This window comes from Haematobia irritans, chromosome 4 (genome assembly GCF_050003625.1).
Source record: "Haematobia irritans isolate KBUSLIRL chromosome 4, ASM5000362v1, whole genome shotgun sequence".
Classification (NCBI taxonomy): domain Eukaryota; kingdom Metazoa; phylum Arthropoda; class Insecta; order Diptera; family Muscidae; genus Haematobia; species Haematobia irritans.
Genome location: NC_134400.1, coordinates 88942180 through 88962948, shown reverse-complemented (window position 1 = coordinate 88962948; position 20769 = coordinate 88942180). Strand labels below are relative to the sequence as shown.

General features: G+C 35.1%; 1 protein-coding gene across 2 annotated transcripts in view; it reads left to right on the top strand.

The window, feature by feature from the left end:
• Tet (Ten-Eleven Translocation (TET) family protein) overlaps window positions 1-20379 on the top strand; it is a 372036-nt gene extending 351657 nt beyond the window's left edge. For both annotated transcript variants that reach the window (XM_075307683.1, XM_075307682.1), the window contains exons 5-10: window positions 1737-2387; window positions 10596-13323; window positions 13387-13591; window positions 13654-13817; window positions 13892-14405; window positions 14508-20379. In XM_075307683.1, coding sequence (XP_075163798.1) covers window positions 1737-2387; window positions 10596-13323; window positions 13387-13591; window positions 13654-13817; window positions 13892-14405; window positions 14508-17136 — 6891 coding nt within the window. In that variant the 3' untranslated portion in view covers window positions 17137-20379. The remainder of the gene's footprint in view (window positions 1-1736; window positions 2388-10595; window positions 13324-13386; window positions 13592-13653; window positions 13818-13891; window positions 14406-14507) is intronic.
• The last annotated feature ends 390 nt before the right edge of the window (window positions 20380-20769 follow it).

The window sequence follows — 20769 nt, the reverse complement described above, 5'->3', positions numbered from 1 at the left end:
ACGAAGTAAAGTACGAGTTGCTTGACCACACACCTTATTCTGCTGATTTAGCTCCCAGTGACTTTTACTTGTTCCCAAATCTAAAAAATCCTTGCTGGCAAGCGTTTTACCTCAAATGAAGATGCAATTACAGTTATAAACCACTACTTTGAAGATCTTGAGGAAAACTATTTTAATCAAGGGATAGAATTGCTAGAAAAGCGTTGGACTAAGTGTATTGAAGTTTCAGGAGATTATATTGAAAAATAAAAATATTTTTGAAAAACTACCTATTATCTTTCATTGATAGGCTAAGAAGTTTCCGAACTGCTCTCGTATAATGAATTAAAGACAGTCGTTTAATTGCATATCATAAATTAGGGTTGGTTTGGTCTAAAAGAAAATACTTTATAAGAAAGGGACATTTCTTTTGTCTACAATTTCGTTTCTTAGGAAAGTATTTTTTCTTTGAGTGTGAATAAAAGATTGTTTGGAAAAATAATATAGAAATTTCGTAAAAAAACGATATCGTCATGTACAGGATGTCAAAGCAGTTTAATAATGAGTAATTTTGTTTTTGGAATTTTCTGCCCAATTGTGTTACATGTTTTCCGTGAAAAAGTAACATTTTGTTTGAGGTGATCATATTCCGTCTCTGCGTGTATAGAACTTTTTTTAATTTTACCTATTCTCCGAATGGAGAGTAAAACCACGGAGGGAGCCACCGTGGTGCAATGGTTAGCATGCCCGCCTTGCATACACAAGGTCGTGGGTTCGATTCCTACTTCGACCGAACACCAAAAAGCTTTTCAGCAGTGGATTATCCCACCTCAGTAATGCTGGTGACATTTCTGAGGGTTTCAAAGCTTCTCTAAGTGGTTTCACTACAATGTGGAACGCCGTTCGGACTCGGCTATAAAAAGGAGGTCCCTTGTCATTGAGCTTAACATGGAATCGGGCAGCACTCAGTTATAAGAGAGAAGTTCACCAATGTGGTATCACAATGGACTGAATAGTCTAAGTGAGCCTGATATATCGGGCTGCCACCTAACCTAAAACCACGGACCATTTGATTTATTAGTCCACAGGGCTATTTGTCATCTCCACACACAGATATCGCTATAACCATGAACATCTATAGTTAAGCAATACTATTTTTTATAGACCAGAAACGGAAATAATGTTTGTTTATTGTTTCAAAAATATCAATAATATAGAAACTTATATAAATATTGAAAGAAAAAAAAAATAAAATTAAAACATTAAGAAAAATTAAATTAGAAATTAGGAAACAACAAACTCAAAGTAGAAATTAATTGAAAACTAAATAAATAATTGGATCATTGAATTTCATGACCATTAATCATTTTCAATATAATTAAAATTATTTTCGGCACACACTAATATACCAAAAGTGTTTTTTCTGTTTATTAAATAGTGTTAATGAACTCTTTTCTCCGAAACAGAAATTGAGGATATTCTTGTGCCCACCTCACCATTGTAATCAAAGACCTTATGGAGATTTTGAATTAAAACACTCTTCTCTACGACCATGCAATATGATGGGTTACATCATATGCAATTACGAATGTATTTATCATTAAAGAAAAACGTGACTTTTTCTCCTAAATCATAGCATACCACACATTGCAATACAAATATTTCGATATTATTCGATAACATTTTTGCATTTATTCTACTCATGTATCACGCACTAATGAAGGTTTATTCTATTTTATTTTGGATTTTTCTTACAGACTCCTAGTCGTGGACGTAAGCCATCTGCCAAAAGTGCAAAATTAAATGCTGCCGCCACTGCAACAGCAACTGCACATTCGCCACGACAGATTGTTGCCAATTCAACGTTAAGTCCAGTTGGTGTAGCAACAGCTGCTGGAGCCGTAGGAGTGCCACATCCTTCGCCAAATACGAATACACCAAATTCCAACAATAGTACAGCTACAGCGGTTGTTGGCAATAACAATTTGCTGGCAACCAGTTCGCAGCAGCAACAACAACAATTGGGTAATATACATCATCAGCCAAATCAACAGCAACATTTGCAGCAACATCAGCAATTGTCGAATAATCAGCAATTGCAACAGCATCATACTCAGTCATCATCAAATCATTTGCACACATCGCAGCAGCAACAGCAGCAACAACAACAGTCACAACATCAATTAAGCAGTTTGCATAATCAACAACAGCCGCAACAACATTTGTCACAACAACAACAATTGTCGCAGCAACAACATCATCATCAGTTAGGTCAACAAAATCAGCAACAACAGCAATCCCTGCTGCATCATCAGCAGCCACAGCAACAACAACAACATCACCAATTACAACAACATCAAATTACCGCACAAATTCAAACCATGAAGGACCAACCGCAACAACCAATGGTAAGTTTAAAATTTTCTTCTGATTTCGTATAAAATATGCCACACGGAAATGTAATATTTGTGTTCGATTGTCGAAACGAACGTGTAGTCTACCCCAGAGAGGCTATTCCGATTTGTTGCCCATTACAAGAGCAAACATTTAATTCTTTCATCATTGTGGCTGCTCCGAAACAGGCGGCTACACTCAACGAAATTTTTTAATCGACATAGAAGAAAATTTTGCTAAATCTACAAAAAGTCTGCTGAAATATCAAAAAACAATCACTATTTGCTAAAAACTTTGTCCGCTATTTTTTATGCCCGATATTCCAAAATCATTTTTTCGGTTGGCTGAGAAAGCAAACAATAATATATAACCTAGGAGTTACTTCAACACGATAAAAGCAATATTTTAAAAATATTTCTTGAATTTGCTCAAGAATCTGATTTTTTCTCAAAATATTTGCTGATAGCCAATTTTTCCAATTAAAATTATAAATGAGTTTTAAAAAATATTCAATTAAAAATTTAATTGATTCAACAAAGTTTTTAATTGAAACAAAAATCAATCACAAAACTTTGATACAATTTTTTAATTGGATCAGTTTGGTAGTGTAACCAAATGACCAACTATTTGCCTAGTTTCTATAGAAATAAAATTTTGATAAAATTTTCTGTAGAAATAAAATTTTTATAAAATTTTTTATACAAAAAAAATTATTACCCGAATTTATTCTGATAATTGGTTGATAGTTTTGCTGCAAGTAGAGGATGCTGATGAGGAATGTGGTAATTACGAAACAGCTGTACATCCAACCATCTTGCAGTCTATAGGGCTTTGCCCAAATAAATTTGACAAGCATACTTTTCCTCTGTTGGTTAAGCTACACTTGTAGTTTAGTCAATGCATGGTTTTAAGCTGAGATCAAAAAAACAACAACAACAACAATAACAAAAAAAATTATAAAATTTTTTATACAAATAAAATTTTGATAAAAAATTTCTATAAAAAGAAAATTTTGACAAAATTTTCTGTAGAAACAAAATTTTGACAAAATGTTCTATAGAAATAAAATTTTGACAAAATTTTCCATAGGAATAAAATTTTTATAATTTTTTTTATACAAAAAAAATTTGATACAATTTTCTATGGAAATAAAATTCTGACAAAATTCTCTATAGAAATAAAATGTTGACAAAATTTTTCTATTAAAATAAAATTTTGACAAAATTTTCTATAGAAATAAAATTTTGACAACATTTTCCATAAAAACAAAATTTTGACAACATTTTCTATAGAAATAAAATTTTGACAACATTTTCTATATAAATAAAATTCTGACAAAATTCTCTATAGAAATAAAATGTTGAAAAAAATTTTCTATTAAAATAAAATTTTGACAAAATTTTCTTTTAATTCAATATTTTCATTTTCGTGTTAGGTCATAGTATCAAAATCCCATGGTGAGTAAGTTCTCCTTTTTTGTAGAAGTGATAACTTTCCCTTGTTGGCCCAAGCTAATATTGTTCAAACTTTCAAAATCCTACTCATTTACAATCCAAGCGTTATTTAAACAGATTCCTTTTTTTAATTTGGTAAATTTTTGGTAAAAGTTTCTTGAAATTTTGGTCGATTATTTTTGGCACGAGTGGCAACCGTCCGTGTATCCAAAGCATCGTTGCATTAGCGTGCCCTATCCAGAACATCTCATTAGTGCAAATCTCTCCAGTGTTGCCATGCTCAATTTTCGTAAAGTGACGTTTCTCAATTCACAAAGCTATTTAATGTGATTAATTTGTCCAATTAGATGACAGATTAAATCAAACTAAAATTAAATAGTTAACTGCTATACCTTCACAAAGTTCGATTTCCCAATGTTATATAATGAGGATCTCTGTCAGTGAATATGATTTGAATATAAAATGTTTTAAAGCGGAAATTGCTTGTTTATTAACATGTACGACAATAACAACACAACACTCAAATTGAAAAATAAACACTTTCACTTTATGGTTTGCATAAATAATACAATAAAATAAAATGTATGCAATAAATTAAATTTCTCATATATCCGTATATGTGTGAGTTATGTGTGTGTGTGCATATGTACGAGATGGGAAATTCAAATGCGAACATATGATATATCCCAGATATAGAAATGTATGTCTTCTATTAGCTGAGCAATATCAAAAAATCAACACTGATTGCAAAAACAACAACAAAAAATGTTTGTGTAGATTTATTGACATAGCCACATTGGGATGCAGACAAAATAGTCGAATTTAAAATTTTCTAAATCTTTAACATGTGCTTTTTATAGTCTTGTCTAAATTTTGGTTACTTTTTGTCCCCAAAAACCGAAAATTGTAACCAACTTTAGACGTAAGCTACACTGAAAAATATTTTGATCTAATATGAAGCCTAAATTTTAGGGCACCAATTTTACACAATATTAAGGACAAATTTGGAAGAAGGGCAAATAGGCAAATCCCAGCAAAAAAATTTGGAAGTTCGTCTTTAAAAGCACTTCCAAAAGATGTATTCCTAAAGATGTTCTTTAATTCAATTATTTATAACTCGCTTTTTCTTATTTTTGATGGGTAAATTACATTTTTTTTGTTTCAAAAAGGTTAAAAACAGAGTAAGTATTAAAAAAATTTTACAAATTATTGAAATTTTGTCAAAAGAAATTCTAAATCCATTCAAGAAATATTGCGAAGTTTTGAAAATAATTTAATTCAAACATTTCAGACAAGCGTTAGAATGCAATAAAAATCATAACAAATTATAAAAATTATTTATTTGTCAAAATATGACAACATATTTTAATTCACACCCAAAACACTGAATTCGAATCACAGAGTAAGAAGTGATGCAAATTTAGTGCAATGGCTGTTGAAATGGTGGACATCCGTCATATGACAAGCCCATGTTATATTCATTGCTTCTGCGCAAATTTTGCACTACTTCCGGATCCAAAGAAAACATTTTCACTACTTTTTTGGCGATGCTTTATTTTACTGGGACATTCCAGAAAGTAAAGATTTTTAATAGCATTAGGTTAGGTGGCAGCCCGATGTACCAGACTAACTTAGACTATTCAGTCCATTGTGATAGCACATTGGTGAACTTCCCTCTTATCACTGAGTGCTGCCCGATTCCATGTTAAGCTCAATGACAAGGCACCTCTTTTTTATAGCCGAGTCCGAATGGCGTTCCACATTGCAATGAAACCACTTGAAAAAGCTTTGAAACCCTCAGAAATGTCAGCAGCATTACTGATGTGTGATAATTCACCGCTGACCGCTGACGACCTTGTGTATGCAAGGCGGGCATGCTAACCATTGCACCACGGTGGCTCCCTTTTTAATAGCATTAAAAATCCATATTTAATATCACTGAAAATGAAATTTTAAACATCGAGCCTACGAAATTTTTACACAGAAAAAAATGTTTTCTTTTCTGAAGAATGATTTTCTTTTGATCCTGATTACTTTTACAAAGCAATCAAAAAATATTGGAGACAATCTTAACATCGTTTATCATGAATTCGGGTTTATTTGCTCGTAACGAAAATGCATTTGAAACAAAGGCACTTTTGTTTGCCTGTCTTTGAGTGTACAAATCGATTGTAAATAGAGGTGTGCGCGTGACACGAAATTTTCGTGACACGCGTGAATCACGTGAGTCGTGAACAAAAATTGAAGGAACTCTCGTGAATGCGGGTGAATGGGACCCTCGTGAATGCGCGTGAATAAACATTTTACTTCGTGAATGTGCGTGAGTATGAGTGAAATTTCAGTCACGCGCACACCTCTAATTGTAAATTTAAAAACTTTTCGACTCTTTTCTTTTTTACAAAAAAATCGATTATTCGAATACCTACCTTTAGAGCCCTCACAAGAATATGTATGTAATTTTAATCGCTGCAAACTGAATTGCTATCCAGCTGGCTGCAGTTTTCCTTTTAACTCTTGTCATGTATGTTATGACGTTATAGTCAGTCAAACACTCTCGCTGATAGAGGCCAGATGTGTATTTGGTTATCAAACAAATGTACGGCAATTTATTTGTTTAGTTTTTTTTTTGTTTTTTTTTTTTTTTTTTTTGCTGTTATTTTTTAATACAGAAAATAACAACAATGAGATGTGTATAAATGACCCAATAGCCGGTGGATACACTTCATCTGCCACTGCGCTCATAAATTCATTCATTGATTCCGACCACATAGAAACAAAATTCATTCATATTTTTGTTATGTTCACTCACATATTATATTTGCGGTTGGGACTTGACTTTATCACTTTTTTAGAGTAAATAGTACCCTAATGTTCATATACATACGAACAATTGTATACAGGTTTATCAATGAAAATATATTACGTATTTTTAATCTAGGGGTATCTATTACATATCAATATCAATAATATCGAAAAAAAATACAGTTTTCTTTATGGCGAAACAAGCCTGGCGTGAATGTTTGAACAGCTAATTTGTATGCACTAATGTGGGCAATGCGTGATAGACTAAAAGAAAATAGTTTTGATTATTTTCCGGGACAATTATGCCGTAACTTTTTATTTTCTTTTTGTCCCTGTTTATAATTAACCCTTGAAACTCTTCTAAAGACACAAAAAATGTATAAAATCAAAATCAAACATAGTTCGATCTGTATCAGAGATCGGTATAGATTTTTCTTGATTCGTTCTCTTGAGAATATTTTATCAGCTGGCAAAAAATAGGGCATTAGAGGGTTAATTACTTTTTCCCATGGCTGAACAAGAAGGTTAAATCATGGGGCCATATGATTACAATTTTTTTATTTCGACCAAATTTTAGGATGTCAAAATCATATGTTTATGGTGATTGAAGTCTCCAAATGACACTCCATAGCAAATGCATCTCAAACAAACTCACGCATTCATATCTGGAGAATTGTTCAAAGATGACTTGAGTATCTTGATAACATATTCCAGACCCAAAATACCACGCACATCAGTTTTTAAACTGCATCATAAACTGTTTTTGTTAATAGATGGCGAATATCCATTTGACTGACTTCCATTATTAACTTTGGTCTCATATCGGCGTTCCTCGGATGAATTATCCACTTCACAATCACTCATAGGTGACGCAATTAAATTTGAACCTTTATTTTCCTCAGGATTTGAATTATTTTTTCAGGACAATTGAAAGAATAAATAATTGCCACTTTTACCAATGCCATACGATTCTTTTATCAGCTGATTTTGACTTCTTAAAATTGTAAACAACATATTGAAATTTGTTGTTTTTGTTATCGTGATTCAACCTCCTTATTTAGCCATGCTTTTTCCTTTATTTCGGAGCAAGGCAGATTTAGTAAGGTAGTTTTAGTATTACAAAAACAAAAATGTCAGTCGTCATATTGAAACTTTGATGGTCAGACAAATTAAATGAAATTTCCCACTTGTTGAACATATTGTTCAATTTAAATTTAAAATAGAGAAAATCTGGAAATGTATCGATGTATCCTTCGAAATATAAGGAAATGTGTTACGGTTCGCAAGAATAATTGAAGTAATTCTTACCATCAATTATGAGTTCAATTTATTTCAATACTTTTCTGTCATAAATTTAAAGCAAATTGAGAATTTCAAAATTTTTGGTATAAAATAATTTTATTTTGAATTTTTATTTGTCACAATTGCCAATTAAACATTGGCGTAGCTATCAACATTTTCGTAAGGGGTAAAAGCTACAATGTGTACTCATTGTGAAGATACCTCAAAAAGAGAAACAATCCAATGAAAAAATTGTAATCACCTGATGCTTGAAACTACCTTCCTAATTGATTTCGGAATATGTATATACAAAAACGTGCGACACTGACATCAGTTCTGTAGACATAATACAAAAATCAAATGAAATTAGTTTTCTAAAAATTACATTTTTTGCTAGTGTGATTATTTATAACACTTCACCACATTTGATTTAATAAATTTTTACAGCCTAATAAATTTTTATTTATGACAATTAGTTGATTTTAGTTCAATTTTGGTAAATGTAAGAAACTGTTTCTTATTTTAATTACTTTTTGTAAACAAATAAAATAAAAAATAAATAAAGTAATTTAATTTTGACTTAAATTGATTTCATAAGTTTCTCAAATGTTAATTTGTATCTATATTGTACTTCGTATAGCGCCAATAACATTTAAATCATTTTAAAACCAATTTTTTCCTTCAAAATGCGAAATTTTCTTAAACAACAGAAAAAATAGTTTTAACAAATGTATTAACTTATTTGTAACATGCTGTAATTGTTAAAATATTTTAGTAAAAATGTTGTAAAATAAATCTGGTGTAGCTATCGAGATACGAAGAAACGTTATTTTACCAAAATCCCTTATGAGATATTTTGGATAGCTCATACAAATGTTGCTTCCAGCATTATCGTTGTCCCACTTTAGTGGCAAATTTAGCACTTTTTAAGCGTTGACACTTTTGTGCCCTTATGCTTTATGCTATGCATTAAATGTCCTACTTTTTGCCAACCTTTCACCAATTTTTGTCATTTTTTAATTAATTCTTTTTTTAGTGCAACAACTTTCTTAAATATATACCCCGAATCCGTATAAAATTGCGGATCTGACAACACTATAATTTTGAGCACATTGAGTGGAAAATTGTGACGCCTAAAAATATGCAATGAAAATTATCTACTTTTACTGGGCTCTTTCGTCAACAGTTAATTTCAAGGATTGATTTTCTATGATATGGAAGTAAAATGGTTTTGGCTTTATTTAGATTACTCGTACATCTTTAAAAACAAATAAATAAAAAAAGAAAAACTAACTTATAAACATTTGTATTTTTTTTTTCTATAAAAATAGTGTGCAACATTTTAGAAATTCTCAACGGTAACAATGATATGCGCAAAAAATATGGGATCAACTCAGAATCATCTCCTCGAATCAATCTAGACTTGGCGTTAGGTTAGGTTAGATATAGTGGCAACCCGATATTTCAGCCTCACATAGACTATTGTGATACCACAATAGCGAACATCTCTCTTATCACTGAGTACTGCCCGATTCTATGTTAAGCTCAATGACAAGGGACCTGCTTTTTATAGCGGAGTCCGAACGGCGTTCCACATTGCAGTGAAACCACTTAGAGAAGCTTTGTAACACTCAGAAATGTCACCAGCATTACTGAGGCGGGATAATCGTCCGCTGAAAAAGTTTTTGGTGTTTGGTCGAAAGTGGGTTTGAACCCACGGCCTTGTGTATGCAAGGCGGGCATGCTTACCACTGCACCACGATGCCTTCCTAGACTTGACTTGACGTTCGTACATCCGTCTGTCCATCTATGTAGTTTTTATTCAAAAGATATCGTCGTGAAATTACGCACTGATGATGTTTCGCACACATTTAGTTAATGTCGTTTTCATTAAACAAAAATTATTAAAATCAATTCTTGCAGTGGGGAAAAAGTTTATCGAAAATCCACTAATTTTCATAAACTAAAATAAAGTTAAATTGATTTAGAATTTTTCGTTGACGTTTTTTTCGGAGAGAGTAAACTGTGACTACTTTCCCTTTTTCTGCAGATGTTTTGCTGTTTTAGAAGATTTTTCTCCTGCTACTTGTAGAGACATTCGTGCTGCAACTACTAACTCATTTCTGCGAGTGTATTATTTAAATAATAAATAAAAATAAAAACCATTTCTAATTTGCATATAAATTATGCAAAACTCAAAATTATGTAGTCTACATGCACATGGCTTAATTTTACAAAATTTATTACTCGATATTTAATTCACACAACACCATCAACAATAAGAACAGAACAATTGTGCCCTAGGCGATCTTGGCTAAACCTTCCATATGTATTTGTGTCGGTGTGCGTGTGTGCACTATAAATTCTCAATTTTTTTAATAGCCTATTGACGCATACATAGAATCATACGTATGTATATATCCATAAGTACATATACAGGAACAAAGCAAAATATTATATTACCAACCCCCATAACTTATCAGGGGTTGATAATGGTGAGCATTTTCCTATTTTCAAACTGGTTGCATTGCTAAAACCTACATACATAGATGGCATTCAATTCGAAACGACCCTAGTAGCACGCTCTCACACAATCTCTGTTAAAGTAACCTTCCGTTCTTCATTGCCATTCCAAATCATTAATTTATTGTTATTTTTAATTTTTTTTGTACACTCTCTTTGCAGGCACCCATGGCCTTCTATCCTACATGGCAAGCTGATCCATCACAGGGTTGGCAAAATCAATTTATCCAACAGATACCACAGAATACACCCGGCATAACGTCGTTGAATTCATTAGACTTTCAGACACAATCGTACGGTTATCCATCAAATGGATATGTACAAACAGGTTTAGGATTTGATCCCAATTACGGACGTTCGCCTTATGGGGCTCCAGTGCAGCGTTATGATTTCCAGAGCCAACAACTATCAAGTGGGCCATTGAATCAGGTGGGCTTACAGAGCGTGGGGTTTGCACCGTCGTCAGTGGCCTATGCTGGTCAAGTATCGACAGGACCCTCAGCGTCAAGTGTTAGCCTTCAGCAACAGCAACATTTGGGAAGTGTTACCGACCTGAATAAGACAATGTCGGGAAACGACACGCCTGGATATCCGCGGGTGAGCAGCGTACCGCCGCGCTCACTCAACTGTAACGGATATTCAGGCGAATACAGCGGTAGTAATCCACAACAGACCAGCACTAGTTCTAGTGCTTCAGCTGCGAGTTCAGGCAATGGTTCTTCAATTACCAATGTTAATGGTGGTCATCAGACAATTGCTCACAATACAACAGCAGCATCGCAACCGGCAGCATCACCCATGCAGACATCCAGTAATCAAACTGTGCCACAGTCGCCCACACGTGGTGTTATGCAACAACAACAACAACAACAGCCTGCATCACAAACGATGACACAGCAAGCACGTCATGTCTCACAATCACCCAATCAGGTGGCACAATCACCAAATGCGAACATGAGTTCTTCGCAAAGCACCCAACAACAGTATGGTGGAACAACTATTCCAGCTTCGCCACTCCACGGAGTTGGTGGTATTCAAAGTCAGGGTCAAAATACCGGAGCTTCACCTCCTCAGCAACCACAACCTATGCAGCAAGATTGGTCTTGGAATAATCAGACACAAACCGGAGTCCCGGATCCTTACCAACAAACTACAGGACCAGGAGGTGAGCGGGTTAATGTGAACACTCGCATCAAATCAATGATCATGCGTAAAAATGATCCAAAAGATCCACTTTCGAGTAGCGCGCCTCCCGATATACATGGTATGCCTGGAGCTCCACCGTCCTCTCTGGGGGTAGGTGGACCGAATGGTAACCAACAGCAACAACAGACCGGTCATTTTTTATCGTATAGCCACCATCTCCGAGGGGATTCAGCAATGAATTCGAATGGTTCGAATGGAACTAGTGGAACTGCAACGACACACCAAACTCAGACCGCTGGTCAGACTTCCCTAAGTACGGGCTTGACCAGTGGCGTATCCCTAGCTCCGGAACCAATTGGAGGTGGTGGCGATCAAATTTGGAAACCACACCACTCTAATTCATTTAAGAAGCCAGTGGCCTCTGGTTTTCCAACTGCCGAACATCAACACATTCAACAGCCTTTGGCACAAGCACCGCCCCAGCATACTACAACAGCACACGCAGACCAACCAAAAAAGTCAAGTCGTCGGAGTAGAAGTAACAGATCTTCATCCTCCGCGTCGGCCAACGCCTCAGCAAGTAACGCGTCCAACACAGACAATTCGGATATGGATAAAAATAGCAATGATCCGGGAGGTGGCCATCATCTGACCCATTTGACGAATATAAAAATGGAGAAAGGTGTCCCCTATCCACCTCCACCATCCTCACATTACCCACCCCAACATCCAGACTACCACCATTCTCCATACATCAAGACCGAACCGGGACTTATACCAGGCCAACACAATAAAATGGAAGGTTATGAACGCAACTATCAGAACTTTGTGCAATATGCAGATTTTTGTCAAAATGAAGTGCAGGGACAACCGGGCTCTGGTGGACCACAACAGCCCCCGCCTCCACATCATCAAAACCAGCAGGATTACCCTTCCGGATACCATCACAATTCTAGCTACTATGGTTCCTCTACAACATTTCAACAAAGCTACCAACAGAACTTCGTACCCAATTATCAGCATTCTGCATCAGCTTTTGGAAATACACATGGAATGCATCCCCACACCAATACATTATCATCGGGTCACACAAAGTCTATGAATGGCCCGCTATCAAAACACCATGGCAGTAGTTTACACCATCACAGCAGCCACATGATGGACATTGACCGCAAGCCGGAAACTAGCAGCATCATTCCCTTGCCAACCAACTACGAAAAAGACATACCTGCCCATGCTTACCCCATCCCACCACATCGTTATCCCTTGGGACATGGTCCTACAACTCATCCCCACTTAAGTTCTGGAGGTTTGCTAGAACCGAAAGTCGAAGATATGGGAAGTGGTGCTTACGGACCGGGAGGCTCGGGTTATGTATTCCATGGAGAAGGTGGGCCAGCAGCTATTAAGAATAGCACTGGATTCTCTTGTTGTCGTCAAGGTAGCACACGTGCCCCAACCGCAGAACATCTCAAAGATGGCTCCTGCCTTGGTATGCAAACCAAAGACGAAATACTCGATGAAGAAGAAGTTCAGGCTGCAAATCAAAATGGCGCCAAACCAAAGAAAAAGGCCATTAAACAGGAGGAACCAAGTGAAATTACCGTCAAACATGAGAAAATTAATCCCATGTTTGACACATCGGATCGTCTGGAAAAGGGCAATAAAACTGAAGTGCCCGAATGTGACTGTTTCCAATCGGATAAAAGTCCACCTGAGCCCGGAACATATTACACTCACTTAGGTAAGTAAACGGTGTACACTTATTTTTCTCAGACACTAATTTTTCACTTACTTCCGCTTCTAGGCACTGCATCTAATTTAGCCGATCTCCGTAGAGAATTCGAAGAACGCTGTCAAGTTTCAGGGCGTCAACTACGTATAGAGAAAATCCTTTATACGGGTAAGGAGGGTAAGACGTCAACGGGCTGTCCATTAGCCAAGTGGATAATAAGACGTGCAGATCCTGAAGAAAAAATTTTAGTCGTTGTTAAGAAACGTCCAGGCCATCGGTAAGTTCTTTGATTACACAGCACCTCAAGCTATTTTTAAACGATCACCTTTCCATATGCAGGTGTATAGCGGCTTTCATTGTGGTGTGTATGGTGGTTTGGGATGGTATGCCACGCTTGGATGCTGATAACGCATACACAAATCTTATACCTAAATTAAATAAATTCGGATTACCCACAACACGTCGTTGTGCGACCAATGAAAATAGAACCTGTGCATGTCAAGGTAAGTCCACTCTGCAACTTAACAAAGTTTGACATAAAACTGAGATGAGATTTTCTCCCCAATCACTCAAATAGGTCTGGATCCAGAAACCTCAGGGGCTTCGTATAGCTTTGGCTGTTCTTGGTCTATGTACTATAATGGTTGTAAATATGCACGATCGAAGACAGTTCGCAAGTTCCGTCTCTCTGTCAAGAGTGAGGAAGCGGCCATTGAAGAACACATGAATATGCTGGCCACAATATTGGCACCAGTATTCAAACAACTGTGTCCACGTTCCTATGACAATCAAACTCGATATGAAAAAGAAGCTCAAGACTGTCGCCTCGGTAATGAGGAAGGTAAACCCTTTTCTGGTGTGAGTGCGTGTTTAGATTTCTGTGCCCATGCCCATCGGGATCTACACAATATGCAAGATGGATGTACGGTACAGGTGGCTCTATTGAAACCTTGCAATCGTGATATAAGCAATCCGGATGATGAACAACTACATGTATTGCCATTGTACACAATGGATACGACAGACGAATTCGAAAGCGCCGACGGTCAACGTGACAAACACCGTACAGGTGCTGTTCAAGTATTGGACAAGTGAGTGTAGTGTTGACATTTCATATACGCTGTAGTGCTAAATTGTTATGAGTCTATCTATGTTGGGACATACTAACATATTTCTCTCTGTACCTTTTTTAGATTTCCATGTGAAGTACGAGTAAGGTCAACTCCACTGATACCGTGTCGCAGACATGGGAAGAAACGCAAAGAAGATGAGCCTGCTGCTATTGAAGGAGAATCATCTAACTCTGCCACTACGCCTGCTACCGCACCCTCATCCGACTCCAATGCACAGGCTGTTGCTAACACTGCTGCTGCTGGAGCGAAAAAGGATTCGAGTGGGAATGCCAACACAGCTAATAGCGGAAATGCGTCGACATCTAAGTCAAAGTCGAAGGCCAAAAATCAACAATCATCCAATACAACGCCATCAGCACCTCCAACTACACCATCTCCGCGTTGTCAAACGCCAGTGACGAATAATCCAAGTCCTGCCGGAAGTGCATTTTCCACTCCTCCTGTGAGCAACAACAATAACAATGGTAACAACGGTGGCAGCAATCATTCCAATGCAGCACCGAATAATGGCACTAATGCCGCAGGAGGTAACACCAATCAACTTATGTCGTCCAACTCAAGTCTAATGAATATGGCGACCATGATTGATACCTTCACAGATGCCCAGCTTCAATCGAATCAGATTTCGAGTACGGTTTTGGATTCGCCCTATTCCTATGACTATCAAACGGGTTCGTACATTGACTCCCGGAACTACTATGGTAATTGGCCGCCTCCTCCCCATCCTCATAATCCCCATGCTGCCGCTCACAATGTCCCAGCCATGGGGGCTGCCCCGCCTGGACCAGGACCCGCTGTCACAGCACCAAGCAATACTAATCCAACTACAATGCCTGCAACTCCTAATCCAGCAGGTCATCAGATAACTACCCCGCAACACACGCCGGCTACACAGCTCGAGACCAATAGTTATAACACAAGTTGTTACAATCAGTTACCAACTGCTGGTAGCCATCAGTTAACCCAGGTACATGATGTTCGAGGCGAGGTGAAAAGTCGAGGAAGTGAAGAGAATCCGGACTCTACAACATTGGTAAATAATAGTTTGGCTGCAGAAAGTAAGTTAACCACTCTTACTCCTATGGCACCAATGACTAATATAACAACACAACATCACTCTCCTGCTCCTCCTCATCCGCATGCTTCACCACTTGAAGAAGGATTTGTAAAGCCAAAGCCGCCTACTGATTACTCTCAGTACTCGCAATATCCGAACAATTACCAAATGTACCCACCACCACACTCGGCATACTCGGCGTATGATGCCTACCAAAATATGAACTATAACTATGGTTACCATCAGGCATACTCTCCATACGGTATGTATCCGCAACAAACGCCACCGCCGACACCTCCTCCACCATCGCCCAATTGGAATGTGTATGGTCATCATCAGGGATCGTCTGGTGCAACGGCAACACCATATTCATCGGCACCTTTGCCGCCTTCTGCAACTGGTCCTATACATCAATCAGCTCCATCAATGAATTCAACTTCTCTTCCTCCAGGTCAGACAAATATATCGAATGGCAGCAGTGTTGCCGGAGGTAGTAATGTGAAACCAACAAACGATGGTGCTTTGGCACCTGTGACCAATACAGCTGCATCTTTGTGTGGCACGGCTCCATCGTTAAATACCGCCAATTCACAAAATACCCCATTGACTGATCTCAACCAAACAACGGGTACCACCAACATAAGCGACGAGACAAACGTTCCTAATCCCAACTCGGGACTGACATCACCCGACATGAGCAATACCAATAGCAACAACTCTAATGGAGCCACCTCATTGGTGGCACCTGTTACAACGGTTGCCTCAACTGCTCCAAGTGAAACTATAAATAATACAGCGACACCATCACCAGTCTCGGCACCCAATGAAACCTCTAATCCGGCTTCCACGACAAGCAGTAGTAACTCGAACAAGATTGAACCCATCGGGGAAATTTCCGATTTTAGTGAAAATCTTGAGGCATTCCAAGACCCACAGATGGGTGGTGTGGCCATAGCACTGAACCATGGTAGTGTTATGATTGAATGTGCCAAACATGAAATGCATTCCACTACATCGTTGAAGAATCCAAATCGTCACGAGCCAACGCGAATGACTCTTATATTCTACCAGCATCGAAATCTTAATCGTCATCACCACGGTATTGATGAGTGGGAGGAGAAAATGCGTGTCAAGAAGATCAATACGGATTTGGATAACAAAGCCAAGGAAGAGAAGGAGAAAATAAAGAAGGAAAGCCTAGGCGAAAATGATGAAGATGACGAGGGTGACGAGGGTGAAGCACCGCCCCCACCAGCCCCACCTAGTAATACGGCCAAAGGAAATTCGGCCAAAAAGGATAGCAGTAGTGGAAATCAGACAACAAAAACCAGTAGTGCACCTAAAAAGAAAAAGGAATCGTCATCAAAAAAAAACTCACAAAACAATAGTAATGCCGATCCAAAAAACGAGAAAGTTGCCCTCCGAGCACCCACACTAACAACAACATCGTGGACAACCCTGTTTCCTATGCACCCATGTGTGATTACAGGGCCGTATCAGGAGGGCAACAGTAGTCCAACGTCCACAACCGTTCAAAACCAGCAACAACAACAACAGCAACAAATGAACGAGCAGTCACAGCCAACACAACAACTACAACCGCAACCACAACCACAACCAATGCAAACATAAACTTGTCGAGATATTGATTGAATGGAATGGAAGCATAGGCAGTGTGACTGCAGTAAGGTGCATACATGAATAAGATGTTTAAGGCAATCATCTGGAGGGGACAGCAACGCCCAGCCAACCCTCTACGCCCACATCCAACTATGAGTGATTTTGCTTTATTCTCCCATACATACAATTTTGTTTTGCGTATGATTTGTCCATGGATGGATGTATGTGGATTCAGGAGTTTTCGACTGACTTTGTTGTATTAAATTCATATTCGCTAAAACAAAACAAACCTAAGATCATCATAATTACGACAATAGTGCCATAAATATAATTTTCATTTTAAATTGTAAACATTTGCAGAATTTATGCCATGTTTTGTAGATACGCTACAGTAAACTACAGTAACCTACAAAAATATGCCGGTTAATAGGAGACCAATTCAAACGAAATTTAATTTAAATTTTGAGAAAAAAAAACAAAACACTGGTGGGGTCTGAGACAAACTAAATTAAATAAAAATAAAATGCGGTGTCTATTAAAGAATACCATTAACGCATAGGTACTATAATCATCATCTTGATCATCAATCATCTTGAAAGACATCCTAACGCTTTACAACTATATTCTCACACTGAATGAAATATACTTATTTTTAGGATTTGTTTTGCTTTAATAAGGATTTAAATCCTTCGTTTTTTTAAGAGATTACAACAACTTGAGTGATTATTTTACAGAACAGAATCGCAAACACAGCTAAACCTTACAAAACCAAAAGAAGTTACAAAGTCAAACATAAAATACTGTTAGAAAAAGAACATTGCCAAAAGTACAAACGAAAAAAAACAATACAAATTGTCGAAATACTAAAAACAAAAACTAAATTTGATTTTCTTGTTTTTTTTTTCTTTTTCGCGCAGCTAAGTACATGCATATATACAAAGAACAAAAACTTAAAAATAAAATATTTGTTGAAAAGTAACTACATCTCTTACTATTCCGGGTCTTAGTCATTACCACATGCTATCACAAGACAATTTGGATATATATTATTTTCTACAAGTTTTTCCGTAGCAATTTTTTTTTGCCAAAAATAACCTAAATTAACACGAAATTGTTTCGTCCGGTTAAAGGCTCAATTCATAGAATACAATGTCCCCACCACAGTTAAATATGAAACACCAATCTAGACGCCTTAATTGATTTTTTCTATATTATTTTTTTTTTATTTTATAATGACTAGTATTTTCTCAAACAAAGCTAAATATGAATTGAAAATCCACATTATCGTTATTACCAGGAAACTCTTAATTTTACGAAACATGAAGCTTGACTTTTTTTGTAAAGTTTGACAGTTTCCCCCCAAACATTTTAAAAATCACCCCACTTAAGAAATCAGCGATTTGTTATTGTAAAAAAATTGTAAAAAAAATAATTGCAATTAATTTTCTAAAAATTATATACAAAAAATCATGAATTCGGTAAAAGAAAGCGAAAAATATAAACAACTACATATTGAAATGAAAGTCATATTGAATATGAATATTTAGACTTAAAACAAACATAAAGAAAGCAAAGTAAAAATAAACAAAAAAATCAAACTGAATGGAAGAAAAATGAATGAATACTATAAATGAACAAATCTATTATTGAAATTATTATGAAAGAGAAAAAAACAAACCCCCTTCCCTTCTCCCATAAGGAATGATAGAGAACAGAAGAAGACATTTAGGCAGAGTAAATAAGCAAACCATTTGAAAAGTGAAAGAAAACAAAACACTTTTGTTAGTTTTTAAGCATTAAATATTAGTGAATAAAATAAAAAAACAAACACACACACACAGAATCAAGCAAAACAAACAAACAATTTAAGACATTTTATTATTATTATTATTTAAATATTATTTTTAATTTATGTTATATGCATACCATATAAAAAAATAAATAAATCTGTATTGGAATAACACCATACACACACACCCAGACCTATATTACTAAAGGTTACAAAATTACAAACGCAAAGGGTCTAAAAAACATAGAATCCTTACACATGCATATACATATACGTACATATTCAATACATATGGAAATAAGATGATAATGTTAACAAAAAAATATATATATGAAGAGCAAGTACATACACATCCATATATACGCATACTTGTAATGGTTTAAAGATTTTCATTTGCAACAAAGGAAGAGGATAAAAATCCTCTTTGAAAATGCATATATTCGTTCATAAAATATATGCAGAACACATAAGAACATACACATATATATGTATATTATTTTTTATCTACTGATTTAGTAGGTTTATTATTCTATCTTTGAACTAAACGACAAAAAAAAAACAAGAAAAGAAAACTGAATTGATAAAAGACTCAAAACCATGCAAGTATTAAAAATGCAAAACAAACTGAATAAAAACATTTTTTTTAACAATTTATTTTTTAAAAATTAACTTATTGCTAATATCAATCACACTCACTCTCATCACACAATGAAACAATAAAAAATAAAAAAATTTAAAAAACAAAAATTCTGCCATCCAATTCATTAGAAAGAAAGCTGACGCTAAACGTCGAAATATTGAAAAATATTACAAATAGTTGAGAAATTAAAAAAAAAAACAATATAATTGATTTGTACTCGTGCATATTTTTAGGTTGCTGTGTAAGAATCTTAAATAATAATATTATAATTTTTTTTATAAATATCAACAAATCAAAATAGTTATAAAATTCGTTTTAAATTTTCTTCTAAAAATTCCTTTTTTTCTTTTTTTTACACAAAACATACTCGTAAACAAACGACATAAAGTTAATATATTTTAGTAACATATATATTTTTTGTCATAAATTTTAACTAAACTGTTTTGTACATTGCTTAATGTTTTAGCAATTATACATAAACATATTTTTTAATTTCTCGTTTATATATATACATATATTTTTAGTTTTTTTTTTTTTTATTTTACTTTACTCATATTTCTAAGTTATTTCTTCTATTTTTTTTCTAGATTATTAGATATAATGAAATGAAAAAAATATTAAGCAAACATTTTCAATTATTTATAAATTATTATTTTCTAATTAGTGTTTATGCGTTTTTATTATATACATAAATATATACACACATATATATATACTTATACATACTTTTTTAATATGAAATTTATGCATTACACAACAAACCAACAACAAAAAATCCCCATGAAAATTATATAAATAAATTTTGATTTTTATTGAAAAAGAAAAACTACTGTGTTTTATTCTTATTTCTTTTTATACGCATTTCATAGTCCTTTTTCATTTATTTTAGGTTTAACAAACAAAATACCAAAATCATACTATACGTATAATACATGAATCATACAAAATAAGAAAATAATCTACATATTTTTAATTGAAGAAAGAAAATTTACACAAACATAAAAGTGAACAAAAAAATCCAAACATGATAATAGTGATGAATAATGCCATAAAGCAAATGAAAATAAAAATGTGAAATAATTTAATTGTAAAACATTTGAATGAAAGAAAATTACCACATAATTAAAAAAAAAAACAACAAAAAACATAAATTATATTTATTTAACAATATGAGTAATAAAATTAATAAAAAAAAATAAATCATAACGCAAAATGT